Here is a 20,440-nt window from a genome sequence, read left to right as displayed (position 1 = left end):
AGCCTGCTTATTTAACAGGTGGCCCTGGAGGCAGGACTAAATAGAGATCAACTATTCTCTTAGTTTGCCAAGAGTATATTAAACATGTGTGTTTGTGTGTCTGTGAATTGAATTGGGCTTGGAACTGTGCCATAATACAAGGAGGCATATGACTTTCTCCCCAAGCAGGCTTTGCAGTCTTGCTGTGCAAATAAAATACGAACATGAAACAATTGGAAAACAGAATCACAGGGTATGGTAACAGTAGCCTATGTCGTGGAAAACCAAGGAAAATGTAACACAAAGTCACAGAGACACTTGTCAGAGAGACTGAACTGTTCATAAAGGATAAATGGGTTTGATGGGGAAGAAGAAGACAGGGCATTTCAGGTGGACAAGAGTCCAGTTAGGACATGGCATAGGCACCATGCATTTGGGGAGTGGGAAAAAGAGATCAAACTCATTAGAGAAACATCTAAGGTAAGACTTATGATAGGAAATGGGATTGACTACAGAAAAAGAGGTCAAATTTTGGAGAGTCCCCAAATTGTACATATCAGTAGGAAGCTGATCTTGGTTCCCACACCCCCCTCCCAAGTAGCAAACAGAACAGATACACCCGTGGCTTTAGAGGAAAAATCTTTACACTTATACTTGCTGGCTCTGTGATGTTGGGCAAATTGCTTAATCTCTCTGAACCTCTCTGAATCTCTCTGAATCTCTCTGAACCTCTCTGACTCTCTCTGAATCTCTCTCTCTAGTTCTTCATAAAATGTCTATAATAATGCCTGCATCTTTCTGTACAAATATTGGTTCAATTTTAAGTCTTACAAAATTAAATGTATAAAATAATACATCAAGCCAATTACTTAATGCATGTACAGTGCCTCTAGTGCCTAGAGCCCAACTCATAGTAAGTACCCAGAAAATATTTGACATGTATGAATTCAAAGAGGTAAAACTAGAACTACAGGTAAGTTCTCAGTCTCAGCAGAGTATATAAGAACACACAACCACACCAAAAGTTAATGAGTTGTTGATGGCACCTGTAAATCTGCCCTATACAATTGCCATACACAAGCACCATTCTTCATCATGACTCCTCTCAGATACTGTACTAATTTTTCTGAGCTTCAGCTTCTTATCTGTAAATTGGGCATAATAGTATATGAATTGATATTACCACAGAAATAAAAGAATTAAGTGCATATGTGTACTTTGTAAAATCTAACATGCCATACAAATCGTAGCTATTATCTTTTATTAAAATTTAACTGAAAAATCATACTGAGAAAATTTAGTATGACTTTGTCCAGGCATGAATGTTTCAAGTGCTCCAGATGTGAAATATATCAAGCAATTATTGCCTCTCCTAAAGGGGAGGTAATTAGTCAGAATAGATTTGCAAAAAATAAAACTAATGTTTTTCAGTGTTGAATTTTTCATTAGTACCATGATTGAGCCTGTTTAAGCTATAAAAGTTACCTGCTCTGAAAATAATTAAATAGGGACTGGTCGCGATAATAACAGGATGCTGCTTCACATTTACATTGCATTTTTTAAGTCTCTGAAGAGCATATCATCTGCTTATTTGATTCCTCCAAGTACCCTGTCTTATAGACAGGACAGGCGTCCCTATACAGTTGATTATCGATATGGAGATTAAAACCGAAGTCTTCATCTTATGAGGCATTGCCTAGTGTCACACCCAAAGCTGTAACAGATTCTAACAGCAGGAGAGCAAGCCTGGCTGGATGGCCTTCCACTGGGACTGTGGGGACTTAAGCTCACAGGGAAAGGCCCTGCCACCCTTGGACTATATGGCTCTATATGGACTATATATGGACTATATATGGTATATATGGACCATATATGGACTATATACAGCTCTATGTGGACTATATATATGGCTCTCCATTTTGCTTTCTGAGTGGTTATCTCAAATTTCTCTTCATTATTCTGACAACAACTTTTATCAGTTAGGGTTTGTGTTTGGATACTGGTAGTGGAAAACCCAAAATAACATTGAGTAAAACAAGTAGAGGTTTCTTCTCTCTCTCACAGCAAAAAAAAAATCAGATGTCACTGGTTCAGTGCTCAAGGGACCCAGAAGCTAGGGCTCTGCTGTTTTGCTGACTTGTCCTTTAATTTTGGAAGACAGAAGCTACAGCTCTACCTTTATATCAGATTTCCAAGCAGCAAAAAGGGAAAGAATATAGAACACATTAGTGTGTGTGCATCAGAGGAATATCCTCCACTGTTTAGTAGCTTTTCCAGAAACCTCACACAACAATTTCTGCTTGATCTCAGTGGTCAGACTGTCAGGTGGCCATGCACAGATGATTAGCCTAAACTCCCCTGCTGCAGTAACAAAATCAAGGATCTGACTGATAGTAAGGAAAACAGGAGAATAGATATTGGTTAGGCAAATACCAGACCACCATGGCAACATATTAATATTACTTTTTGAAGGATCATCCTCTTTGAGGATGTACTCAAGGGGAATCACCTCTCCCCCAGTCCCCTCCTTTTCTCTTTTTCTGGTCATATTGTCTTTTCAGTGTCTTTCAGCACAAAAGGACCCTTTAAAATGATCCTCTGTTCCTACAGATTGGAACTCTTTATTTTCTCAATCATTGCTCAGCTTGTATGTTCTCTAAAGCCATAGCCCAGCTATCCCACCCAATAACTCTGAAAGATTAAAATAAAAAATCCAGTCCTTTGGGCTAGAGCGGCAATTTGTGACAACTGCCTTGAAATCTTTTTAAATGGCTCTATTAATCATGTGGGTTTATTGCAGGCTTCCCATACTTAATGCTATATGCTTTGGGTTGAACCAGCATTTCCCTTCCAAATCCTGTTTTCAATCAATTTTATTTTGACATTAACTGATCCCAGTTACAGATAAGTTGCATTTTATGTTCCTAGTTAGGCTTTCAAATGCATGCATTGTAGTAGTCAAGCATGATGCACACAAATGACTGGTCTGGTTGCAGATAATTCCTAACCTATGATTTTTCTGGTCCTACACAAACTCTCAAGCACGTAAACCTTCAAATGGAAGTCAGTCCAGGGTCAACATGTCCCAGTTCTTCTAATCATCATTGCTGATAATGCTTTACCCTCATCCCTCTGTTTGCAAACAAGATGTCTTTGGAAGCTACATGTCATTAGTAAAGGAATTTTAAAAGCAAAAAACTCCCGATGCTAGCTTTCTTCAACATCAAGAAATGGAGAAAACACATTCTATTGACTTTTTCTCTTCTATTTTCTACTTCTGTTTTCCAAATACCTTTGTGGATTTGTTCATTCTTTATTATGCTAGGTTCAGTCACCTTGACTGCCATGCTGTCATTAATGCTAGTTATGCATTATTGAGGCTTTTAGCTACCCCTTTCCTCCTTACACACACACACACACACACACACACACACACTCAGCCCCAGTGTTGGCTCAGCAACAGCCAGTTCCCATTTTCCTGACTTCGAACTTCTGTCCTGACCCTAATTACCAGCTTGAGGCCACCATCCTTCCTGGCAGCTGCCCAAAAGAATCATTAGCAACTCCTTGATTAGAAAGTTGGACTCCAAATTGTGAAGAGATGGAGGCACCATGAGGCATGCTGCTCTGGCTCTTTATAAAGTAATTCTTTCTCTGCTATCTATGACTTCCTTTGTATAGTTCTTTCCTCTAGTAGAAAAACACTAAACTTACTGTACTTTTTTCCCTCTCACTTTCCTTTAGCGTCGAGAAGTGGCAAAAACAGTTTTCTGCTTGGTTGTAATTTTTGCTCTTTGCTGGTTCCCGCTTCACTTAAGCCGTATTTTGAAGAAAACCGTGTACGATGAGATGGACAAGAACCGATGTGAATTACTTAGGTACGGTCCTGTATACTTGTTAGGACATCAGAGTTTCTCTGATTGTCATACTGATAATACTTTTACAAAACCACCTAAGTCTACAGTCTCATTAGGCCTGAAAATTAAAACTGCAAAGTTGATTATTTTTCTTTAGCTGACATAGCCTGTGACTGATCCTAAAGTTTGTGCAAACCCTATCTTTAATTTTGTGGCTCCCCTCCTGAGGCTGTGCATGATGGTTTGAGCTAACCAAGTGGCAAGAATATCAGTAAATGTTCTGCAGAAGTGAAACTGCCACTTAAACAAGCACTTTAAAAAAATTCTGACTGCCACCTATAAGAAATGGCTCCCGGGCAAGTAAAATGCTTCTTCTAGGGATAAATGCTAGTTAGCAGATTTAAAAACATTGTCTTCTAATTATTCCACACTTTTCTTTTGTTCTAGTTTCTTGCTGCTGATGGATTACATCGGTATTAACTTGGCAACCATGAATTCATGTATAAACCCAATAGCTCTCTACTTTGTAAGCAAGAAATTTAAAAACTGTTTCCAGGTAAGACTGCTTTGCACATATTTTTTAAGGACAACCAAGTGAATATATTAAGTGGGCAACGAGCATGGCTAATTCTAGTAGAGAAGTGAAAATCATATTTTGTTACCCAGAAAGAGGGTCAGATTGTCAGCATAAAGCTATATTATGAGAAAAAATGTCAGAAAAGCAATACCAATTCAGACAACACAATATTTAGAGGTTCAATAAAAAGAACTATGTTAATTTAGTACGCTGCTTTAAAAAGAAGTGCTCAACTATGGAGTCCAGGCTCCAGAGAATACATACAACCTGGTCATGCCTCACATTATCTTAGACTTTAACCACAGTCTCAACAAAACATAAAGTGTGTCATTAAAAAGAGATCTTTCTAAACAATAGTATATTTAATAATAGCCTCTTCAAGGAAAGTAAATGCTGATAGCCCTGGCAATCTGAAATAATGTATTTTCATTTAAAATCAGTTTCCTTCTGTTCTTCAAACTTCCTTACAGCTAAACCAACCATGTCCCTTAGAAGCTCCATGTACTTCTTCCTGAAGTATCAACTTTCCAGTTCCTGGGATGATTATGGAGTTAATCCTAACTGGATTTTGTTATATTTGGCCAGGATGTTTCACTTCAATTTACGGCACATAATAGGAATTATAGTATAGAGGTCAAGGATGCAGGATCTAGAAGCAACCAATCTTGATTTACATCACAGCTCTGTACTCACTGCCTAACCCGGGTCCAGTTGGTATCCCTCCAGGCTCCTCAGTTTGATCATCTGTAAGATCAGACAATCACTGTATGTAATAGGTAGGATTCAATGGGTTAATGTATGTTAAGCACTTGAGACAATACTAAGCTCTCAGTATGAGTTTACTATTATTATTATGAGGGATAGAGAAGAGAGGAAAAACACAGTGGCTGCCCTCATGGAACTGACTATCTAGAAGGAGACAGTATATTAGCTAAAAATCTTACAAATCAATGAATCTTGGTATGGAAGTTATAGTTGTTACCCTTTTGAAGTCTACGTGATAATGTTTACAAGTCATGATGTACTCTAACAAAGATTCTGCCCAAAGAAGGGTTGACTAAAATGCCGGTCATAATCATATAATCTGGAGTTAATATCATTTTATTTAATTTACATATTAATTACAGGGGAAGGGAAAATCAAGGTACAAACTCTCAGAAATTAAACATATCTTTTGATCTTCATTCAAAGGCAGCATATGCAGGAGAACAGAGCTTAATCTAGAGGGTCCTGGAATCTAATTCCAATTTTGCCTATTTGCCCTCTAAGACTTCCTGTCCTCATTAATAAAATGAGGAAAATAGCACCTACCACCTAACGAGCATCAGATGAGCTGCCCAATGCAGAGAGCCACATAGTTGATGCACACTGCAGAAATGCCAGGCCCCTCTGGACCCTTCTCCACGCATGACCACCCCAAGTTATAGGACATGCTCCCTTGGGCCAACAGTGCCTTCCCTTCTACTTTGATTTGGTGAATAAATAACAAGAAATAAGGCATCTATTTCTCATCACTAGAATGGACAGTTTAACTTCTACCTAGAGAATACAGGCTCCATACTTTAGATTACCATTCAGGTTCACATTCTGTCCTCAGATTTTGTTGGCAGGAGCCAAATGGGTTGGTAGGTTCCTTTATTTAGAATCTGTTCCTTCTTCCAGTCTTGCCTCTGCTGTTGCTGTTACCAGTCCAAAAGTCTGATGACCTCGGTCCCCATGAATGGAACAAGCATACAATGGAAGAACCATGAACAAAACAACCACAACACAGAGAGGAGCAGCCATAAGGACAGTATAAACTAGACATCTTAAGAAACATTAATCAATATTCCTTCAAATTCTATTGGAGAAAAAATCACACAGCAACTGTGTTTCCAGAAATCTTTTCTCCAGTCCTCCCGTGACTCAACCCCTACCCCAGAAAAATTCTTTCCAAAACATCGGAGGGTGGACCAGTTTATAGTCACAAATTCAATGAATCTTACTACTTTAATTTATCTAATTTACATAGTCTTCATGTTATATTCAACACTAAAAAATGGTGGGAGTTGGTAGGGGAAAGAAGACTGGTCGATTAAATCAGAAGGATATTTACTAGTTTTGGATGAAAATAGAGTCTTTGAGTACATAACAGCTTCCATGGCAGTTCTGTAGAATGTTCAACGGGAACTGGTCACCATGAAAATTTAGGGATTATGACAAGGTTTTCTATGTTGTTTTATTGGCCAGACACGGTAGCATGAGCAATTACGTTAATGTTTTTCATGTCACTTTATTTTTAAAACATCAGTTCTCAAGCTGCAACAAATACAGGCACTTAAAGAACATACTCGTATCCACATGTGGCAGTTTAATAGCTGCCATTCAAAGAATTTTTAAGAACCTGTATTTTCTTTTGTAATAGTGTTTCATTATAGAGATCTGGAACATATTTTTATGTTAAATTTTAAAATAATGCTTGAATCAGATAGTTCTATTTTTCACAAGCCCAATCTTTTTTAATGTAGTTAGATATTTTATGTAAAATCAGTATCAGGCACCAAAATTTAAATGTAAGTATCATTCAACTATACCCAAGACTTCAGTGGAATGTATTGACATGTAACTTACACCTAGTATAAAAAGACTAAATACTTTCTAGATTTGGAAATTTTCATTGAGTTTTTTTTTGTAATACTATCATGTATGTGTGTATATGCATATATATATGTACAAATACATGTATGTATATATGTACACACATATATACGTTATACATATCATTTCATATTCTTTTGATTTCTCTTAAAATGTTAGCTGTCGTTAAGACTTTTTTGGTCATTTCCTTTTCCATATAAGAAACAATTTCAAAGTGGCCAGCTGAGTTTATCATGTCAGTGAGATAAAATTACTCCCAAATGCCACCATGAATTTACAGTTCTTCACTTCTCTGGGTTTCCAGTATGACTCTAAGCACCTCTCCCACCCCCACTCCTCACATGGTCTCCATTTCAAAGGGCCCACAATGACTTTTGCTGGGCATGTTCCAAGATGTTTACAGACTGTGAGTACAGCAGAAAACCTTTAACTGTGTGTATATAAATATATATAAACAACTGTACATTTCTTTTAGCCAATTTTTCTGTAATTGTCTTTATGGAATGTACCTGTGTGTGTGATAGATGCATGGGTGTGATGGTATGTATGGACTTAATATAATCTAATAATAATGCCCTGTAGTCGTACCACAGCATACACTCTAAAGTGGTTGTTTATCAGGACAACTGGCCTTAGTCAGTTTTAATCTGTGTTCATAATTCCTGTGAACATGTCACCATTACAAATGGACTATGGGAGGCAACATGAATGGGATAAGCCATGGGTTAACAATAGTGTTTATTTAGCTGGTTGGTTGGTTGGTCTGATAAAACAGCATTTGGGGTTGTACTTTTTCCTGTGCTAGAGCAAAAGTCATTAAATGTTGAAGTATTATATTGTCCTAGTCCCTCAACTCAATATGCTGACGAGACTGACAAGAGGTCTGATGTTTCCTATCAGACTTCACCAGAAAGATTGCTAATGATACATTAGCTAAGCTGATTTGTTAGGCTATATTTTAGCATGGTCACATATAAGTGATATCAGGTTCCAGTTGATCCAATTGCAGGGCTCCTTTACGTGTTAGCAGTTGAATACCATAACTTAACTGGTGCATCACGTACAATGATATATACCTATAATATTAAGCCATAGTTCACATCATTTTGTTTAGACAATTGTCTTCTTTTTTAAGATAGTTTGTCTCCTGCATATGAAAAATACATTTTACAAGTTCAGAAAGCCATAGGTTTCTGAATAACACACAGGCTTCAATGCACATTTTGTTTATGGACCAGTAAGTAGCCATGGTTTATAAAAGGATTATTTCCAATTTCTGCCTTTATCACATCTTTCCAAGTAAATCTGTAGAAGTGAGCCAGAAGCCAAGGCCCCTGCATTGGCAGTGGCCCATAAGTATGAAATAAAAGTTTACAGAAGCCTTGCAAGTGTCTCTTCATTTTTACATAGTTCTACACAGGAAATGTTGATTATGTGATGCCTATTGCTAACCTCTCCCTAGTAAGAGCCCAGCAAGCAATTTTACTTTCAAACAGATACTTCCTAACTGTATTCTATTCTCAACCTACTTTGTTATACTGAACACTTAACGCTTTCATTCATTCCTTAATTCACCTTTCCAGTATATTTTACTAAGCATCTGCTTTGCACCATTCTTCTAGGTATTGGGGACACAGCAATGAACAAAACAGGCAAAGTTCCTGCTCTCATGGAGCTGGCAGTCTAGAGGAGGGAGCTGGATAATAAACAATGCATCAGGTGGATACCTGGAGGAAGAGACTCATATATATCCAAGTGCTTATTTGACATCTCCAACTGAATGGCTAACAGACATACTATATCTAAAACTAAGCTACTCATATCTCTCTAACCTGCACTGCCCTACTGTTCCTCTGCTCGTGTATTAGTCAAGGTTCTCCAGAGAAACAGAACCAACAGGACATATAGATAGATAGATGATAGCTAGCTTGCTAGATGGCTAGATAGAAAGAAGAGGAAGTTTATTATGGGAATTGGCTCACATGATTATGGAGGTAAAATATCCCATGAGTTGCCATCTATAAGCTGGAGAACCAGGAAAGACAGTGATATAATTCAGTTCAAGTCCAAAGGCTTGAGAAAAACAGGGGAGCCAATGGTATAACTCCCAGTCTGAAGCCAAAATCCTGAGAACCATGGAGCAGCCTGCTGGTAAAGTCCCAGAGTCCAAAGGCCCAAGAACTAGGAGCACCAAAGTCCAAGGGCAGGAAAAGATGGATGTCACAAGTCAGGAAAAGACAGAGAAGTCACCCTTTCTCCACCCTTTTGTTCTTTTCAGGCCCTCTATAAATAGATGATGCCGAATAGATTTGCTTTACTCAGCCTCCTGATTCAAATGTTAATCTCTTCTGGAAATACCCTCATAGGCATACCCAGAAGTAATATCTTACTAGCATTCTTTCTGGGTGTCTCTTGGGCCAGTCAAGTTGACACATAACGTTAACCACCAAGTTCAGTTAAAGATAGCTCCATCCTTTGAGCTGTCCAGATGAAAACCTTGAGGGGCACCCAGGTGGCTCAGTGGTTGAACGTCTGCCTTCGGCTTAGGCCATGGTCCCAGGATCTGGGACCAAGTCTCACTTCAGGCTCCCTGTTAGGAGCCTGTTTCTCCCTCTGCCTATGTTTCTGCCTCTCTCTGTCTCTCATGAATAAATAAAATCTTAAAAAAAAAAAAACCCTTGAAGTCATTGTCCATTCTTTCTCTTATATCCTATAATCAATGCCTCAATATATCCTGACAGCCCTGTCTTCAAAATAGATTCCTAATTTTTTTTAAGATTTTATTTATTCATTCATGAGAGACACAGAGAGAGAGGCAGAGACATAGGCAGAGGGAGAAGCAGGCTCCACGCAGGGAGCCCGATGCAAGACTCAATCCCGGGACTCCAGGATCACACCCTGAGCCAAAGACAGATGCTAAACCACTGAGCCACCCAGGGATCCCCAAAATAGATTCCTAATTTGACCATTTCTCTCTCTCTGCCTCTACCTCCCTATTCTGAGCTACCAACACCTCTTGCCAGAATAACCACAATAGGCTTCTATTATGCCTACTTGTTTCCAGCCTTGTAAATACTATACTCTAATTGAAGCCTGTCCCTTGACCCCCATAAATGGTCTAAAGGTATTCACATTTCCAAACTAGCTTGACCAGCTCTCCTGGGGAGTTTTCCAATAACAACTAAAGTAGGAAAGAGCCCTTTCCCACTGTGGCACACTGGGTAGGACATGAGTGTGGGAGCTGTTGGCCACCATGGTTTGGCCACTATGAGTAAAGTAAACCTAGAGTGTTACAAAGATGGAAAAGGGCATATAAATTCCTGGTGCCAGTTTTCCCTGATGCATTCCATGGTTTGAGTAAGCGAACTAACATATTTACCTTTCTTCCTATGCTAATTAAACTTGGTTTTTCATTGCTTCCAATACATACATTCTAAGAACATCTCATCTAAACTATCTTGATTTATCTTTCCTTGTTGCTTAAATTAAGAGACTTTATGTTTTTTAGAGTTTTAGTTTATTTATTCATGAGACTTGAGTGGAAAGTACAGAAAATTCCCATATGCCCTCATTTTCCCTTTCCCTACAAAGAGTTCTCCAGGGCTGCTGGGTGGCTCAGTTGATTAAGCATCTGCCTTGAGCTGTGATCATGATCCCAGGGTCTGGAATGGAGCCCCGTCATTGAGCTCCCTGCTCAATGGGGAGTCTGCTTCTCCCTCTCCCTCTGCCCCTCCCCGCTGTTTGTGCCCTCTTGCTCACATTCTTTCTCTTCCTCACACTCTCTCTCTCAAATACCTAAATAAAATCTTTAAAAGAGAGAGAGAGTTCTCCCTATTATTTCCCTTTTGTGTTAGTGTGATATACGTGATGAACCAGGATTCATACAGTATTATTAAATAAAGTGCATAGTTTACATTGGGGTTCACTGTGTTGTACATTGTATGGATTTTGATAAATGTATAGTGACAGTTATCCACCATTATAGCATCATTCAGAGTAGTTTCACTGCCCTAAAAATCCCTTGTGCTCTACCTTTTCTTTCCTCCTTCCTTCTCCCTCTTGGTTCATCTCTTCACCCAATATAAATATAGTGAACATCCTCCATTATTATGCTGTGTGAGTTGCTGGGAATACAATACAAGATGTATAAATAAATAAATGCTCTGAAGTGCTTAGTGATGACTCAGTAGATGTCGGCGTAGGGGCCAATAAAGGCACAAAGACAAAGTAGTCAAAATTCTTTCAACTTCAGCTGGTGACATTAGTAAACAAACACAGTGTGACGGTTCTTGCTTCTACAATTCTTATTTTAACGCAAAAATATGTCACTGCCTGGAGAATGGCATAATAAAAAGCAATATACTATTGACTCTACCTTATGAACTTGTTTAAGCCTATAAACACATGTTATTCTCCATTCAAAAATAAACCTAATATCAGTGCATTTAAAATTATTAAGATAATGAAACAAATTGGAGATTAAGCCAGGAAATAGCCAAGACAAATATGAGTCTTTGCTAGCCTATTATCTATATCATTATTTTTAATGATATTACTAGTCTATAATATAGTATTAAACAATATATACCAGTATACAATACTACCAGTATTCCCAAGCCTCTCTAGGCCTGAAATTCTGAAACTACGATTCCTTCATTTGTAACATAATCAAGTACAGCACTCTATTTATTGTTTTTTCTCTATATCTTAAAAAAGCAAAGTTAAATCAGGGCACAAGTCCACCATATGCAGTTGTCTCTGAAATTCCAGTGGGGTCTTCATATTGAAAACCATTCCATGTTTTTTTGTGTTTTTTGGGGTTTTTTTGTTTGTTTGTTTTTGTTTTGTTTTGTTTTGTTTTTTAGTAATCTTACATTTTGGAGAAGCTTCTGTCACACTTTCCTCTAAGTAGTTACAAAGACAAGCTAGTGTCTATATTTGGTCAGCACTGATACTCTGACTTTTTTTGTTTCCAAAACTGAAAGGAGAGGCCACAGTTCCTAGAACCAGGGAATAATTGAGAACCAAAAATAACACTGTAACTGGAAAGCTAGGCTTTCCCCATAAAGCAAACTAGCATGGATCACTTTTGATTTGATGAAGCTAGAAGTCCTAACATTCCATACTTTCCCCCCCGCCCGAGCTTTTAGCATCAATGTTATTTGGTAGATTTCTTTGTTTCTTCCTCATAGGTAATAAATTAGGAACAACGTTGCCAAACCTAGGTATAAGAAGAAGAATCATGGAATCTCCTGAGGGAACATAGAGTATTCCACAATTTTTTCCTTTTTGGCCTTAAACCACAGTCCTCTCTTAATTTATCTACATGGAACTGATCATCTTTCATTTTAACTTGATTCTATGATGGATACAATTGTCTACTTGGTGCTGTGTGACAGATTTGTCCCAGAAGGGAGACAGTATGTAGTAATGTCTGCTGCCCGGACTGCGTAGCAGTCTGATATGGTCAGCCAGATCACAGGCCCCAGTGCCCAAGGGCACAGCTCTGACTTACTCCACTTAGGCAATTTTTACAGAATAAAGCCATTTCTCTATGAATGTCAGCTCTAGTTCTCTCAAAGTGTGACAATTGAGATTAACTACAGTTAAATACTTCTGGGTTTTTTTTTATTATCTTGAAATGAGAAAATCTACTGAATATGATCAGGTGAAGGGAACATGTGCGTAAATGTATTTTTTAATGTATAATGAAAAACTGGTCTCTCAGATCCAGTCTTTACTTTATGAAACCTAATGGAGTTAGACCTGGATCACTGTTCTTCATTTACAATCAACACCTGGTTGGGAGGGATGGATTTTTGCTGACCAGTTCAGGAAAAACAGGGTCAAATGGGCTGGGATGGAGGGTAGGGTAACTTCCCAAAGGAAAACCCACATGCCTTAGAAAGGGGAAGGGAGGGAGGGATCCCTGGGTGGCGCAGCGGTTTGGCGCCTGCGCAATGGGGTAGAAGAGTGTCATTTTTAAATTAGACCTTACAAAAAATAATAATAAAAAAAAATAAATTAGACCTTACAAGAACATCCTGGAAAGATACCAAGTGTACCTATATGAATGAACTCTTTACTTTGGTCAGCTCCTAGCTAGAGGGACTCAGAGAAGACGACTTCTAGCTAGAGTCAGAGGGATCTCATCCACACTCTTCAGGCTATCTATAGGTGCCAGTGAAAACCATACCTGCACAATTTTTTTTGTAGTGAACATATGTAACTTGCTCTGTAGAAATAGTACATCCATAAAAAGAGAAAACTTATCTTTGATTTTTTGTGATGATAGTGTTAAACCTTCTTTAGTTTAACAATTAGTTAATGGGTTCTCCAGAGAAACAGAACCAATAGAAAGCACATATCTAGTCATATGTAAGAGATTTATTGCAGGAATTGCTTCACATGATTATGGAGGCTGAGAAGTCCCACAATCTGCTATCTGCAGACTAGAGAACCAAGAAAGGTAATGAGATCACTCACTCCAAGTCAATAGACCCTAGAATCAGGGGGCCAATTGCACTAGTCCTGGTCTGCTGGTGAAGACCTGAGAACCAGAAGTTTTAATGGTCAAGAGCAGAAGATAGATTTCTCAGCTCAAGCAGAGAGAACAAATTCACCCTTTGTCTACTTTCTACTTTCTTTTGCTTTCCAAGCCCTCAACAATTGGGTGATGTTCAACTGCAATGGGGAGAGCAATCTTCTTTATCATTCAAATGCTAATCTGTGGGACACCTGGGTGGCTCAGTGGTGGAGTGTCTGCCTTTGGCTCAGAGCATGATCTGGGGGTCCTGGAATAGAGTCCCGCATCAGGCTTCCTGCAGGGAGCCTGCTTCTCCTTCTGCCTATGTCTCTGCCTCTCTCTTTGTCTCTCAGGAATAAATAAATAAAACCTTTTTTTAAAATTGCTAATCTCTTCCAGAATCAGTCTCATAGACACACCCAGAAATGTTTTATCAGCTGAGTATCTCTTAGCCCAGAAAAGTGAAAACAAAATTGACACATAAAATTAATCATCACAGTTATACAATAATTACAGAAGAAAAACCAAAATCAGTTCATTACATGTTTGTATTTTCTTAAAGAACCTATGAGGGGAAAATAAATTTCCAATAAGCTGGAGATGCATACCATCTACATAACTATGCCTTAAAGCCTTTATTTTATCTCCCAGTCTCATAGCAGTTCCAGATTAAAGAGTCTTTCTCACTGTTTCAAATCTCTCAGGCAGGCTAACTGGTGGAGAGTAGACCCTGAAGCACTCCAACATGTGTCCCTTCCCTTCCTCTGTGTCTCCATAAAGATTCTATAAAATGGTAGACTGTTTCCCAACTCATCCCCTTCCACTGAGTGCTCCATTTCCAAAAATACCTAGGCCTAAAATCTATCAGGAAGAAGGGAGCCTGAGTTCATTACTTCCTCCGTGTAGACCCTCTGTTTCTCAGATTCTACATCATCTGCAGATATTCAGTAAATGCACTACAAATTGCACAACTCCTTGGGCTTGGTTACTGGTATAGTCATCCACTTTTGTCATCATCCCAGCATCCAGAATCTCTTTCAATCAAAAAGTAGAAGGGTCATGGGAACTTAATATGCTACTGAACCACAAATTGGTTCGGGGGAAAAAAAATGGTGTAATTTCTAACCATGCTTGGGATCACATAGCATTCCACCAGGTTGTCCCAGGACTCCAGGGAACAGTGCGTGGTTACGCTCGAGTACTCTCATCTAGGAATTATGTTGCATGATGCACAATCTTACAAGCTCTTGCCTCTGTTGATTACACAGTATGCAACAAGTAAAAGGTTTTTACTCTGATTTCAGCTTAAATGTCACATCCTCAGAGAGACCTTTCCTGACCACACAATGTAAATTAGTCACCCAGTCACTCTACCATATCATTCTGTTTTAATTCTCTGCACAACACGTATTACTAAGAGATACTTATTTTACTTACTTAAGTTTATTTGTCTACTGCCTGCCCCTTCCCATTAGATAAAGGACCTGGTCTATCTTGTTTTTTGTAATATTTCCAGTGCCTGGAATAATGTTGGATGGCACATACTTAGCCCTCAATATGTTAAATTAATTACATCAAGGCAATACGATAGAAAAAAAATGGCTAAAAGGCTACCTTGAAGCTACTTTTAATATAGGATGGTCAAAGAAAGTCTTTCCAGGAGATGATTTTTGAGCCAAAATCTGTATGACAATTAGAAAAGAGTATAAGGTTTTGACTATTACACTGGCCTGAACATTTTTATTGTTGATATGAGACTGTTCTTGTGAAGAAAGGGCTTTATAACTATTGAAGAATGACCCAAAAAATTATGGGATTGGCCCAAGATTTCAACAGAACAGGTACAGGACTGGACCCACAGAGTGGGTTTAAAAGAAGTAATGAGAAAAATCATTTTCAAAGAGGTAATGAGAGAAATCACTGCTTCCAGAACATGTTCCTTTTCAGTAACCCAGAATTGTTCTTCCTTGAAGCTCCTTCCACCATTAAGGCTTACCCACCCAAGAGAAGAGAATAGCTGATAACAACTAAAATAAAAGTTCCCAGTGAAAACATGACAAGAGAAGTTCCACCAGATTAGGAAAAATACATGCTTTCCTACTGAGCAGTGGGAAAGTTTAAGAAGGAATAATATGCACATATCACCTAGGTTCTCTTGGGTTTCACTGCTCACACCCTGTACCCCTAAGATTTAGCCAGTGGAAGGGTTGATTGTGGAAACAGAAATCAGGTAGAAAAGAGAGACAAACCTCAGGCTGGTAAACTGTGCCCTGTGTAGAAAAAGGTTTGAACACTGCAGTTTCTATTTGTAACACATGAGCAGACCATCTCACAGAGCATCTGCTGACCTAAACTAATATGGGTGTCTGCAGCTACTGAGAAACAAGAACAAATTGTTAGAGAGGGAGAAATGTATTGGCTATCCTCAAGCCTTCTATACTTTTCCGTGCAATGTGGAAGAGATATAGATGTTCCTACCAGCTCCTGGAGAAGGTCATGGAAGCCAGCCAAGAGTTAAGATCCAGAGAGCTTGCCTTTGGGTTACTATAGAGAAAGGTGAGATGACACCAAAGGCCATAGGCTAGACAGGTAGGGCAGAGAGCCAATCGAGGACAAGACTATACTTTTCAGCAGTGGATGCAGTGAGGACAAAAGTCACTCACTGGAGAGGTGTGAATGTATCCAACTGGTGATCAACAGAAAAACAGAGAATGATATCATCTGGTCAAGAAACCCTTTCCCAAACCTATAAGGATAAATAAGCTTCTCCCTGCACACAGGTGCCATCTTGGGCATAAGGAAAAGGAAGGGAGATTCTGTAGAAGAGAAACAACTCTGGTGGGGCTTATCTTATGAATTTTAAATTCCTTGAACATAAACAACCATAAAAATGAAGCTATACACTAGAATAGATGAAATTACCTTTTAATAATAAGCTTTAAATAATGATTTTCTACAATCACCAGGAATTTTCTACAATCACAAGGAACATGAGGTCAGTTACAGAAATACATACTTAAGATTGTTTCAATTTTGATCCTACTCTGTTTTGTATTACTTAAGTGTCCACTTCTATTGTGTTTGAGATGCTCAAGTACACTCAGATCAATTGACAAACCTGAGTATCCAAGGATACCTTTGGTCTTATAGTTGTCCTAGAGGCAAAGGTAGGGTACAAGTAAGAGAGTACCTTCCTCTATTTGCCTTCAAGCCAAAGAAAAAAAACTTAGGTAGTAGGTATTGCTTCCATACCTACAGTGACTATATGATTTATTGGCAGGACACTTGAAGCTAATAATACAAAACTCCTAGTAAAAACCTGGACAATCAATGATGTGACTTTGAACTTCTCTGGAAGTGATCATTCTCTCTTTGTGTTGACCTCTACATTCCGATATACACTACTTCCCCTGCCCTCTCAACCTCTCCCAATTAAACCTATGTACCTCTTCTGTTGTCACTACCAAAAAAAGTTCTGTTTTCTCTTTTTCTAAGTAGCTGTTAAGAAGAGATGATAGGTAGATCCAAGATTATCCATTAAACCATTATCCCATGGCATTGGTTCCTTTTCCTCAAGAGCAGGAAAACCTTTCTCCAGAAATATATTTCCAGATCTCCCACCCATAAAAGGGGAAAAAAGAGCTTTGTTTTCCATGCTGGAGAAGGTTGCCCAAATATTCATTACTACTTTCCTCCTATTCCCATAAGATAAATGACTTACACAAATGCCAAAAAGAAAAGACAAACCCAAAATGAATTTTGGGGACAAAGTGACTGACTCAAGTAAAAAAAGGTGGCTAACCAAAAAACAGAAAATGTAGGATCCAATTAAAATGGAGGCTCTAACACAAGAGAGAGGCAAAGAAATTCCCCAGAATAATAAGGAACAGCAGCAGGCCTAGAGCAACCAGTGCAACTAGAAGCAGGAGAAAAGAAAGCTTGAGAAAGAAGAGTTTGTCTGCAGGGGAATATTGAGATAGAATTAGTGGAGTATTTAATACTGTCAAAATTGTGACATTGTTCCAATGGGGTAATCAAAGAAGAGAAAATGTCTGTGTGTGTGTGTGTGTGTGTGTGAGAGAGAGAGAGAGAGAGAGAGAGAGAGAGAGAAGGAGAGGGAGAGAAAGAGAAGGAGAAAGAGGTAAGACTTTATTTACCCAGAAAAGTTAAATACCTAAAAGTTAAAACCTAAAAGTTGAAAGTGCTAGCCTCTGGGGAACAGATATCAGGAAAGGTAAAGGAAAGGGACTTCCTTTTCTCATTATTAGCTATAGTAAATTAAAGATAACCATAAATTCTTTGACACTCCCCACAGAGGCTCTATTTTCCTTGCTCATGAACAAGTTTGGGTTGACCTGTAACTGCTCACAAATAATATACCAATGGATGTGACATTCTACTATTTCCAGTTCTAGCTTTTTAGAGGTTTAGAAGCTTCCACTGTGGTCTCATGAATTCCTGAACCAACATGTAAGAAGACCAACCACCTCCCTTGAGAGACCACATGGAGAGGCCTTTAGACTGCATTAAAGAGAAATACCAACTGAGACCAACCTTCTAGCCACCTCACCAAGACAGAAGACATGGGAATGAAGCTGTTTTTGAATCATCAGACCAGCCAAATATACCTAGTTAGTGCTGTATGGAACAGATCACCCAGCCACGCCCTGCTTGAATTCCTGATCTAGAAAATCTTGTGACATAAAATTATTGTTGGTTTAAGCCACCACATATTGGAGTACTTTGTTATACAGCAGTAGATAAGTGGAAACTAAGTCTTTTAGTCTTCAAGAGTAATAAGTCTTTGGTACTAATTCTTAATATGTATATATATAATTTTCATAAAAATAAAAATTAATTTAAAATAGTGTGACCCACAGTCACCTGGGTGGCTCAGTGTTTGAGTATCTGACTTTAGCTCAGGTCATGATCCCAGGGTCCTGGCATTGAGTCCTGCATCAGGCTCCCCATGGGGAGCAGGCTTCTCCTCTCTGCCTCTCTCTCTGCATGAATAAATAAATAATACCTTTTTAAAAACTTAAAATAAAATAAAATAATTTGACCTGAAGAAGTTCAATGGATTATTCTGAGGTCAAGTTCATGGTTGCAATATTGCATTATAATTATACAAAATGTTATCCTTGGGCAAAACTGAATAAAGGGCATATGAGGGGGTCTCTCTATATTATTTCTTTTTTTTAAGAGTTTATTTATTTATTCATGAGAGACACAGAAAGAGAGGCAGAGACACAGGCAGAGGGAGGAGAAGCAGGCTCCATGAAAGGAGCCGGATACAGGACTCGACTTCGGGAATCTGGGATCAGGCCCTGAGCCAAAGGCAGATGCTCAACCACTGAGCCACCCAGGTATCCCTCTCTACATTATTTCTTACATGAGACTCCACAGTTATCTAAAAATGAAAAGTTAAAAAAATAATTCAAAACTTGAATGTTTGTAACTTACATGCTTATTTATTTTTAACAAAAAAATCTTAATACCTTACATATTATCCTACATTTTTCCACTTAATATATTTGGTACCTATTTCCAAGTCAGCATTTATAGGTCTAGATTATTAATTTTAATGGCTACATTATATTCTTCTATATGGATCTGCTATAATTTATTTAGCTAGCACCTTACTGATGGATATTTCCCTTTCTAGAGACTATGTACTCTATCAAATCACATTTCTAAATTCCCTTTGAGTAATAAAATTAAAAACTTGGCAATCTGGCTTTATTCTTCTACTATAGACTGATAGAATTTATTTCTATCATTCTTATGATAATTCATTTCCTGTCTTCACATATTCCATAAGCATTTCTAGAATCAGTAAAACTACTAAATCCAGGAAGTGTCCACAATCTATATATAGCTAACTCAACTTCTGGGTAGCAGACCTCAACTCCAACTGCTAGATGTCAGGAAAAAAAAAAAAAAAACTAAAACTAAAAACTCCAGACCTGAGTCACCCAGTCTAAAGGGGTTTCAGAAAAAAATGAAACCAGTAAAGAATACAGAAATATAAGAGAAAGAACTGATCTTCAAAACTAAGTCTCAAACACACAATGCTTCCAAAATCCATCATCCCAAAATAATTATTTAATCTGACTAGCATTTTCTACATTAATGATATCATTAAGATCAAAAGGAAAAGTAAAAAGGATGTTCTAGGTAGATACAGTGAATTTCTGCCCAAGAATAAGTCATTTTATCATCTAAAGACTCTCTGTACTTTTAAGAAGGTATATCTGAAGTGCATTATTTGCTCATTTGCTCATTCATTCCACAAATATCTAAGTGTCTGCTAGTATGTCAGAAGCAGACAAAGGCAGCTCTTGCTCCTTTGAAGAGCTCATACTCTAGTGGAAGGACCAGGAACTAAGTTAGTAAGTATAACAAAGTGGCAGAGGGTAATAAAAATAAGCACATGATAGCACAAGATTACATAAGAGGACATGCAAGGCTTAATGAAGGAAAATTTTAAAATCTTAAAGTAGGGATAAGCAAGCATCATCTGTGGGGAAAAGAGCTTATTCCAGGTGGAGAACAGCATGGACAAAGTCCTAGAAGCAAGCATAGAGTTGAGTGTAGCTTGCGGGAGGGGGTGACTCTACAAGCAGTTACATACGGCCCAAGTATACAATGGAGCATGGGGTTCTATGAGAGGTAGCCTGGGTTCCGATCATATACGGCTGGGCGCCTTTCTGAAGAATTTGACATGTATCCCTCAAGTAAGGGGGATCTAGTAAAGAAGAGCTTTGCTTGGGGTGAGCAAGTTTCCCAGTTTGACCAAGACTATTCCAGTTCATGCTTGTTGTCCCAGTGTGATTATAGTAGTGCTCACTTTCTTTCTTTTTT

At 38.4% G+C, this 20,440-nt stretch overlaps 1 protein-coding gene across 2 annotated transcripts in view; it reads left to right on the top strand.

Moving 5' to 3' along the window:
- Positions 1 to 8,434, top strand: part of EDNRA (endothelin receptor type A) — a 56,796-nt gene extending 48,362 nt beyond the window's left edge. For both annotated transcript variants that reach the window (XM_041738505.1, XM_041738506.1), the window contains exons 6-8: positions 3,724 to 3,857; positions 4,284 to 4,392; positions 6,076 to 8,434. In XM_041738505.1, the coding sequence (XP_041594439.1) occupies positions 3,724 to 3,857; positions 4,284 to 4,392; positions 6,076 to 6,216 (384 nt within the window). In that variant the 3' untranslated portion in view covers positions 6,217 to 8,434. The remainder of the gene's footprint in view (positions 1 to 3,723; positions 3,858 to 4,283; positions 4,393 to 6,075) is intronic.
- The last annotated feature ends 12,006 nt before the right edge of the window (positions 8,435 to 20,440 follow it).

The sequence above is a fragment of the Vulpes lagopus genome, chromosome 23 (assembly GCF_018345385.1).
Source record: "Vulpes lagopus strain Blue_001 chromosome 23, ASM1834538v1, whole genome shotgun sequence".
In the NCBI taxonomy this organism is placed as follows: domain Eukaryota; kingdom Metazoa; phylum Chordata; class Mammalia; order Carnivora; family Canidae; genus Vulpes; species Vulpes lagopus.
The sequence above is the reverse complement of the archived record's forward strand: the minus strand, read 5'-3'. Positions and strand labels throughout refer to the sequence as shown.